Source organism: Mirounga leonina, unplaced genomic scaffold, assembly GCF_011800145.1.
Source record: "Mirounga leonina isolate KUSES-001 unplaced genomic scaffold, KU_Mleo_1.0 Mir_195, whole genome shotgun sequence".
Classification (NCBI taxonomy): domain Eukaryota; kingdom Metazoa; phylum Chordata; class Mammalia; order Carnivora; family Phocidae; genus Mirounga; species Mirounga leonina.
The window spans coordinates 2191488-2201126 of NW_023270490.1; the positions used below are offsets into that span (position 1 = coordinate 2191488).

General features: G+C 43.1%; 1 protein-coding gene across 1 annotated transcript; it reads left to right on the forward strand.

The window, feature by feature from the left end:
* The first annotated feature begins 10 nt into the window (after nucleotides 1-10).
* On the forward strand, nucleotides 11-1791 carry MOCS3 (molybdenum cofactor synthesis 3). The gene has a single exon (XM_035025659.1). The coding sequence runs from the start codon at nucleotides 123-125 to the stop codon at nucleotides 1533-1535; it is 1413 nt and encodes a 470-aa protein (XP_034881550.1). The 5' UTR covers nucleotides 11-122; the 3' UTR covers nucleotides 1536-1791.
* The last annotated feature ends 7848 nt before the right edge of the window (nucleotides 1792-9639 follow it).

A 9639-nucleotide genomic window follows, 5' to 3' on the forward strand; every position in this document is an offset into this window, starting at 1 on the left:
CTTTAAAGTTGAATCTGAGGGTTTCTCCAGGAAGTGCATGTTTACTTATCACTTTTTCCTATGCTCCGTAAAAATTTTTTAGTTTATCCCAGTCGCTAGGAGACGCTAAGCCGGAAAAGGAAATGCCTTTCACGACAACTTCCGAGAGGGCCGCCATGGCTTCTAGGGAGGAGGTGCTCGCCTTGCAGGCTGAAGTTTCCCGGCGTGAGGAAGAGCTAAGTTCTCTGAAGCAGAGGCTGGCGGCGGCTCTTTTGGCGGAGCAGGAGCCAGAGAGGTTGGTTCCGGTGTCGCCCCTGCCGCCGAAGGCCGCCCTGTCTCGAGATGAGATTTTGCGTTACAGCCGGCAGCTCGTGCTGCCCGAGCTGGGCGTGCACGGACAGCTGCGCTTGGCCACCGCGTCCGTGCTAGTCGTGGGCTGCGGCGGGCTCGGCTGCCCACTGGCGCAGTACCTGGCAGCGGCCGGCGTAGGCCGCCTTGGCCTTGTGGACTACGACGTAGTAGAAGTGAGCAATTTGGCCCGCCAGGTGCTACATGGCGAGGCGCTGGCCGGCCACGCCAAGGTCTTTTCGGCCGCCGCCGCGCTGCGCCGCCTCAATTCTGCGGTGGAGTGCGTGCCCTATGCTCAGGCGCTGACGCCAGCTACGGCGCTAGACTTAATCCGCCGCTATGACGTGGTGGCTGACTGCTCTGACAACGTGCCCACTCGCTACCTAGTTAATGACGCGTGTGTGCTGGCCGGCCGGCCTCTCGTGTCAGCCAGCGCCCTGCGCTTTGAAGGCCAAATCACAGTGTACCACTATGACGGCGGGCCTTGCTATCGCTGCATATTCCCCCAACCACCTCCAGCGGAGACAGTGACCAACTGCGCGGATGGCGGGGTGCTCGGTGTCGTAACTGGGGTCCTGGGCTGCTTGCAGGCGCTGGAAGTGTTGAAGATCGCAGCAGGTCTGGGTCCGTCTTACAGTCGCAGCCTGTTGATCTTTGATGCCCTCAGAGGACAATTTCGCTGTATTCAGCTTCGGAGCCGCAGGCCTGACTGTGCAGCTTGCGGCGAGCGGCCCACTGTGACTGACCTGCAGGACTACGAAGCCTTCTGTGGCTCCTCAGCCACTGAGAAGTGCCGCTCTCTGCAGTTGCTGAGCCCAGAGGAGCGAGTTTCGGTCACCGACTATAAGCGACTTCTGGATTCAGGCTCACCCCACCTGTTGCTGGACGTCAGGCCTCAAGTGGAGGTGGACATCTGTCGTTTGCCTCATGCCCTACACATCCCTTTGCAACATTTGGAACGGAGGAATGCGGAGAGCCTGGAACTCCTAGGAGAAGCAATCCGGGAAAGGAAGCAGGGCACACAGGAAAGGGTAGCTTTCCCAGTTTATGTGATTTGCAAACTTGGCAATGACTCCCAGAAAGCCGTGAAGATCCTGCAGTCCTTGACAGCAGTCCCGGAGTTAGAATCTTTAATAACAGTTCAGGATGTTGTGGGGGGCCTCATGGCCTGGGCTGCCAAAATCGATGGAACATTTCCGCAGTACTGAGGTGGATGGGAGAGTCTGACCTGAGGCAGATGTGGATTGCCATGTTACCCAAAAGATATATTTATTTGCATTTTTTTTCCAGGAATGCATGGAAGAGACTGGGATTGTCCAATAACTGAATACATGGACTCCTTTTTATTAAGGGCTTTTTTGTTGTAATGTCTTGGATGCTGTTGTTATTAATGGGTTTTATTTTTTTTATTTTTTTATATATATATTTTAAAGATTTTTATTTTTTGACAGAGAGAGACAGCGAGAGAGGGAACACAAGCAGGGGGAGTGGGAGAGGGGGAAGCAGGCTTCCCTGCCAAGCAAGGAATGCGATGTGGGGCTTGATCCCAGGACCCTGGGATCATGACCTGAGCCGAAGGCAGTCGCTAAACGGCTGAGCCACCCAGGCACCCCTATTAATGGGCTTTAATACTGTTTCTGAGAACTGTCTTGTGTTTTCAGCACTTGAAAGATGTCTTGAACATGTGAGTTATAATGTTAAGTGACAGGATTTTGTGTTTTGACAGGTCATTTCTCTGTTCTGCTTTTTTCCCACCTCCCCCAATCAAAAAGTACTCTAAATCATCTATTTTTATGCTTGGAAAGGTGTAGTAAACTTAGTCTTCCTGAATTGATCACAGATGATATACTTAAGGTCAGTTTATTGTTCGCTAAGACATTGTTTGGGTCTTCTTTCTGTTTCAAATGATAGAATATATTCTACAGAAATGTTTAAAATGTAAATTATTTTAATTATGTGGGAAAGGGTCATTCTATTAAGTATTTGAATTAGTATCAGAGTGAGATATTTAGTAAGATAAAGGAAACCTCCTTTGTAGTCTGTCAGTTTCTCTTATAAATTGCTGATTTAAAAAAAAAATTTCTTACAGTATTGTACACACTGTATACTGTGGTTTGGCTTGCTTTGGAATCTTCAAGCCTAAGTCCCAACCTTCTGCTCTCCCCTGCCCTTTATTCCTAATCCAATCTGTTATTTTTTTTTTCTTGCTTTACTGGCCAAGTATACCAAATGCAATATTGAATTAAAGTGGAATAGTAAGCATTCTTAAGTCCTTCACGATCTCAGGTGAAAAACTTTTGACTATTTGGCCAATATTACTTGTTATTGCTTTACTGTAGCTACAACCCTTTATCAGATTAAAGAAATTTCCTTCCTTTTATAGTTTGCTAAGTTTTTGTTGAATTTATCAGGTGCTTTTTCTGCATTATAGGCTGCCTTTTTCTCTTTGGTTAATGCAGTGGATTACACTGATTCTATTTGGTGGCAAAACACACACACACATACACACACACACAATTTCCCCTCTCAGTAACTTCCAAGTGTACAATACAGTATTGTCAACCTTTGGTTTGCAACAGATCACAGAACCTTCCATCCTGCATGGCTGAACCTTGACACCCACCAAATCACTCCCCAATTCTTCCCTTCAATTTGCCTTTTCTATTTTATTTCATCTATTTTATTCCCATATTTTATAGTAGTACACAATGTAGGTGTTTTTATGTTTACTTATTAACATTTTCATGAAATGGCAGGTCTGCGTAACTTCTAATCTATACAGAATTAAAAGCAAAGATTTGGTCGGTATCCATGGCAAGTTGAAGAATACCTGCCATGTCAAAAGGGCCTCCACTCTCAGCTGATTGTTGGGTGCAGGTCTATAATCCTCAGAAATCACGGATGTAAATGTGAAATCTTTGTATCTCTGGCTGCAGTTTTTTTAAGTTTAACAGCTTGTGGACAAGACAAAACCCTTGCTGGTCAGATTACTCAGTTTGCAACCTCTGATATAGACTCTTATTTTATCATAGAAGGATGGTATTATTTAACACTCACATTCAAAATTAGGATAGTCCTTACCTTTTAACTGTGAAACATTGTAACCCATGTTTTGAATGGGTATGCCTCAACCTTTTTTGTAAAGATGGAGCAGGTTTCTTGGACTGTTTTTCCCAAGGAGTTGTGGAAATAAATGACCGAGACCAGGAGAGGAGAGTAAAGATGGCTGGCCTGCGTCCCAGCTTCTTACTACCAGGACAAAAGCCGCTTCTGATACATACCAAGAAACAAAGGGGACTGACATGGGAACTATTTCCTATTCTAAAGACTGACGTCCTAAAGTTAAACAGTTTCGGTAGTTCCTGCAAACTTGGTTCTCAATAGGACAGGCAACAGAAGACGACAAGAGGGAAGGGGGCTTATTAAAGTAAGATGGTGCTTCTGAGAATTTTGGGGACAGCCTTAAAGCTGTAATTCCAGGAGTGATGCCCCAAACCATGCACAGAACTGACCTGAGAACACTTTCTATGCTATGCTGCCCCATCTAGCACTAGAGGAAACTGCTAGCATAGTCTCACTGCTCTCCCAGAAAGCTCAGAACTTTAGCCACTGCTCAGGGGACAGAAAGCAGAATCGCTTTACATCGATTGCTCTTCTGATTCAGTCTTCTGAGGTGTGTCTGGTAGGGAGAGCCTAGTCACATGACTCCGTCCTACCTGCAAGAGCATCTGGGAATTTGGGTCCTGACATCTACAACTGGGAGACAGAGCCCAATCTGGCATTTTCTCAAATTAGTGAAAGATTTTTTTTCCCCAAAAGTTGGGATGTTAGTATGACCGGTATCTGTTACAGGATCCAAATTTTTTTATTTGAAATTTTGTTTTCTCTGGGGATTGTGGCCAGTTTTTTTACATTCAGATGGGATTTTTAACTGGATACATAATATTTTCCTTTTCATTTAACAGACATGAAGTGTACCAGTTACTATTCTAAACTCTGGGATATAGATGAACAAGAAAAAAAAAAGATGAACAAGAGATTTCCTATTTTGGAATTTACATGTAAATGGGGGAGACAACAAATAAATTAGTGTTAAGTGTCATAAAAGAAATGAAACTGCTGTATTGGGGTGGAGATGTATTTTGGGTAGATTAATTAGAGGAAAGCTCTTTGCAGAAGGGTTAACATGAAACCCAGAACCTAAATGGTGATAAGGAGCCAGTTAGATTTGGGAGAACCCCCCCCCCCCCAACTGGGAGAAAAACAAGTGGAAAGGCCCTGAGGCAAATAAACTTACAATGTTTGAGAAACTGAAGAGGCAAGTGGGTTGTGAACAGTTGAGGAAGGTAGAACAAGGTGAGGTTTATGGAGATTGGGAACACATCAAGTAGTTGTAGACCAGAAGTTTGGTTTTTATTCCAAGTGAAATAACAGCTAACATTTATTGGGCACTTACTATGTGATTTGGAACTTGAACCCAGATGGTCTGGCTAGAGAGTCCACGCTCTAAGCAATATACTGTACTGATTCTCGGTGAGAACTTTGTACTTGTTTTATATGTTTTCACTTTTGAAAAACTTTGTACATGTTTTATATGTTTTCACGTATGCCCTAAGCTTCAGGATGAGAAGAGCTTGGATTTCAGATGCAGAAATGTACTCCGATGCACTTGGCTTGTAGACTTCTCTCTAGGGAAGGAAACCCAGAGTGAAATCCCTGGGAGCCCTCTGAGACCGATGTGTTACCTAGGTAATGTCCAGTTAATAATGACCCACTTTGGTCAAGGAAATTGAGAAATAAGGTCTCAACGTGAGCCACAGCTGGTAAATAGAAGGGTTGCCAAGGAGGGGGGTCAAAAAAGGGCAGGAAATCTCCCGAGACTGTTCCCATCGGAGAGGAGGGATTATTTGTTTTCAAGGTTGTTTATTTTTAATCAGCTGCTCCCTCCTACAGCCCCAGAGGGGTCCCTCAGAGCCTGAGGTCAGGTAAGTAGCCCAGTTTGCTCTACCCAGGAGAAAATTTCTTTGCTTTTATAGGTTGTATCTTAGGATTCCATATGTAACAGGAGGTAGCCCTGTCCAGGTAAGAATAAAATCTCATCATTTGAAATCATGCATCTGCCTTCAGGATAATTCTGGAGTCAGTTTGGAATATTAGGAAAACAATGGCGCAGGGTGGTAAAGTATTTTGCAAACAAAATGGTAAAAAGGGTTAATTCATGCCTTCGATGAACTATAATCTCTGAAGCACTCAGGATGTGAGAGAAAAGCTAATTAAGCCAGCCCAGAATTGGGGTTATCTGATAAATAGGATATCGTTTACTATGAAGTCCTATGTAGTGGTATTGATTCTGGCTTTTAATCTTCAGCCCAATTACTCAGAATGTAAAAAACAACAATAACAATGAATCATGAATTGTTCAGGTGTTTCGTTCCTTACCTTTTTTTTTTTTTTAAGATTTTATTTATTTATTTGACAGAGAAAGACACAGCGAGAGAGGGAACACAAACGGGGAGTGGGAGAGGGAGAAGCAGACTCCCTGCCGAGCAGGGAGCCTGATGCGGGACTCGATCCCGGGACTCCAGGATCATGACCTGAGCCGAAGGCAGTCGCTTAACCAACTGAGCCACCCAGGCGCCCTCGTTCCTTACTCTTAATGCCATTTGTTGGACAGGGTGCTAAAGGTAAGGAAAGAGAAAAGTGTTAGGTCTTAAAATTTCCCTTTTTAACCAAGGTGCCAGAGTAGGGTGACATTGATGGAAGGTGTTTTGGGCATATTTTTAAATTAACAGTGCTTTCTTTCCCCGATGCTTCCCAGATGAGGGAGACCAGAAACGAAGTAGAATTTAGCAGCCCAAAGTTCAGATGAGTTAAAACAGTGGACTCTAAGTGCCGTAAAACTCCCAAGCAAGGTTTGCTTTATGTAGGAACAAAGGGAGGTAGTATTTTACAACCTGGACTTAAGCATCCCCTGGGGGTAAACTCTGGCTTGTCTACCCAACAGCCTCCCCACTCCCACTTTCCTCCTCGCTGGCAGGGCTGAAAATATCCCTTCTTAGCCTCCCCTGCAGTTTTGAAGAACCTGTCCTATTTTTTTTCTTTTTAAGATTTTATTTATTTATTTGAGAGAGAATGAGAGAGGGAGAGAGCACATGAGGTGGGGAGGGGCAGAGGGAGAAGCGGACTCCCTGCTGAGCCGGGAGCCCTATGCGGCGCTCGGTCCAAGGACTCCAGGATCATGACCTGAGCCGAAGGCAGTCGCTTAACCAACTGAGCCACCCAGGCTCCCCAAACCTGCCCTTCTAAACAATTTCTTCCATCAAATACAGTTCAAATCTGTTCACTTCTCACTTATCTCCACGGCTGCCACCCTCGTCAAGCCATCTCTCCATCAAATGTATAGCTTTTAGAAATACACACACACCATCAGTTGCACGGTTGAGTGCCAAGAGTGCTATAGATCTTAGGTCCTAAGATAATAAAAGGTACCTTTGTAGAGCAGGGACGACAGACTCAAATTTATGTTAATATAAGTGTCCTTGGACTTTAAGATCACAAGTTTCATTCAACATAATGAACAATAGTTAAATATCTATTTTGCACAGAGCTTAAAGGGATTTGTAAGCTCAATACCTACAGGGGCTAGCCAAATAAAGACATGAGTAAGGGCGGCCAGCAAGGGAAGGTGGTGGACCAAGAGCACGCAGCACATCTAAAGTACCGATACAGCTCTAGCCGACTTTGCCATGCAGGAATGTGGGTAGGATATTCCCAAGTCTTTCTGTATTAAGGAAAAATCTGAACATTTGTAGATCTGAAATCTGATTCTTGGAGTTTTCTGTGAAATCTTCTGATTTTAAAATGTTGAAGGGGCGCCTGGGTGGCTCAGTCGGTTAAGCATCCGATTCTTGGTTTGGGCTTGGGTCATGATCTCAGGGTCTTGAGACTGAGCCCCGCTTCGGGCTCTGTGCTTAGCATGGAGTCTGCTTGAGATTCTCTTTCCCTCTCCCTGACCTTCCCACTCGCTCTCTCTCTCTCTCAAATAAATAAATCTTAAAAAAAAATGTTAAAGATGAATTTTAAAATTCCAAAATTGTTTTACCAGTTGAAACATGTAGGCTGGATAAAGCCTTTATTATTATTATTTTTTAAGATTTTACTTATTTGTCAGAGAGAGAGAGAGAGAGCACAAGCAGGGGGAGTGGTAGGCAGAGGGGGAAGCAGACTCCCCGCTGAGCAAGGAGCCCAATGTGGGACTTGATCCCAGGACCCTGGGATCATGACCTGAGCCAAAGGCAGACGCTTAACTGACTGAGCCACCCAGGTGTCCCTGAATAAAGCCTTTAGGTTTAAATAGAAACACAAAACAAAACAAAACAAAACATGATTTGGGTCTTATTTAATTTGGTGGATACAGAGTTGAGTGTTGGGGGTAGTCTAAAGCAGTTTAACAGTTGAACACTTGTATTTTGGGCTTTTCATTTATATTGTATTTATAAGCTGATCATCCTAGGTGGCTAAAGTTTTGAAGGAAAGATGATTTTTTTTTCTTCATTCTCATGCCATGTAAATTTAGTATCACATAAAGTGGTTTGAGATTGATATTTTTCAAAGACTGCAAAATTGGAATTGGGGTATTTCTTGCACTGCCAATCTATGCTCTGCTTTTCCTAGTATTTTGGTGAATTGGTGTTTGAGCGTAATTTCTTAGAGAAAGGTATCTGTAAAATAGATAATGACAGTGAAGATGGACACTTGTGATGGGAAGGGGAGTTTACACATGATATATTTGGAGATTTGCACCTGTGGTGTTTAGGCTGCATTAGATTCATAAATTAACCTCAAATAACAGCAGGAAAAAAGAGTGATTAAATGGGTTAAGTTTTCTTAAAAAAAAATTATTGAAAGATAGTTGATTCATAAAGATTATCTGAAAAAGAGATTTTATTATCCTTTTGAACATCTACTTCTAATTTTATTTATTTTTAAAGATTTTATTTATTTATTTGACAGAGAGACACAGTGAGAGAGGGAACACAAGCAGGGGGAGTGGGAGAGGGAGAAGCAGGCTTCTCACTGAACAGGGAGCCTGATGCGGGGCTCCATCTCAGGACTCTGAGATCATGACCTGAGCCAAAAGCAGACACCTAACGACTGAGCCACCCAGGGCCCCTTATTTCTAATTTTAAAGAGCAAAATATACCTTCAAAGCATCAATATAACATGAGTGATATGATCATACACTCAGTTTTTAAAAAGGCTTAATTAAAAAAAATACTTGATGCTCATGGTAAAATTTGAACAGCTCAAAAGTATGTACGCTAAATGCAATGTGGGATCCTGGATGGAATCCTGCAACAGAAAAAATGATATTAATGGAAAAACGGGAAATCCAAGTAAAGTCTGTGGGTTAGTTTAGTTAAGTTCTTAGATTTGACAAATGCACCCTGGGCTACAGGGTATTAACATTAGGAGAAGCTGGGTAGAAGGGAACTCTCGTTACTATCTTTGCCACTCCGAAATTATTAGAAAATAAAAATTTAACAACAAAACAAAAAATAGTACTACATTTAACCCTTGAACAACACAGGAGTTAGGGGCACCAATCCCAGTGCAGTTAAAAAAACTCTCCAAAAACTTTACTAATAGCCTACTGTTAACTGGAAGCCTTACCAATATTTAGTTGATCAACACATATTTTGTATGTTATATGCATTACATACTATATTCTTCTAGTAAAGTAAGCTAGAGATTAGAAAATGTTAAGAAAATCATAAGAGAAAATACATTTGCAGTACCGTAGTGTATCTTAATTGAAGAAAGTCTGCGTGTAAGTGGACCCACACAGTTCAAACCCATGTTGCTCGATAGTCAGCTGTATACACAGAAAGTGTGTCTTCCTTTCCACTCCTAACTATTCTCAGTTCCTTCCCCAGAGACCATCTCCGTAACCAATTTTGGTGTGTTCCTATACACTGTTTTGTGCATATACCTTTTAAATATGAATGGTATTTACATTTTTCTATACTTTTAAAAAAGATTTTATTTATTTATTTGAGAGAGAGAAAGACAGAGATAGTGAGAGAGAGCACAAGCAGGGAGCAGAGGGAGAAGCAGGTCCCCTTCTGAGCAGGGAGCCCAACATGGGGCTGGATCCCGGGATCCTGAGATCATGATCTGAGCTGAAGGCAGATGCTTAACCGACTGAGCTACAGGCGCCCCTGTATACTTTGTTTTTTTGTTTGTTTTTCTTTAGAGAGAGAGAGAGAGCACACCCAGGGAGGGGAGAGGCAGAGGGAGAGGGAGAGAGAG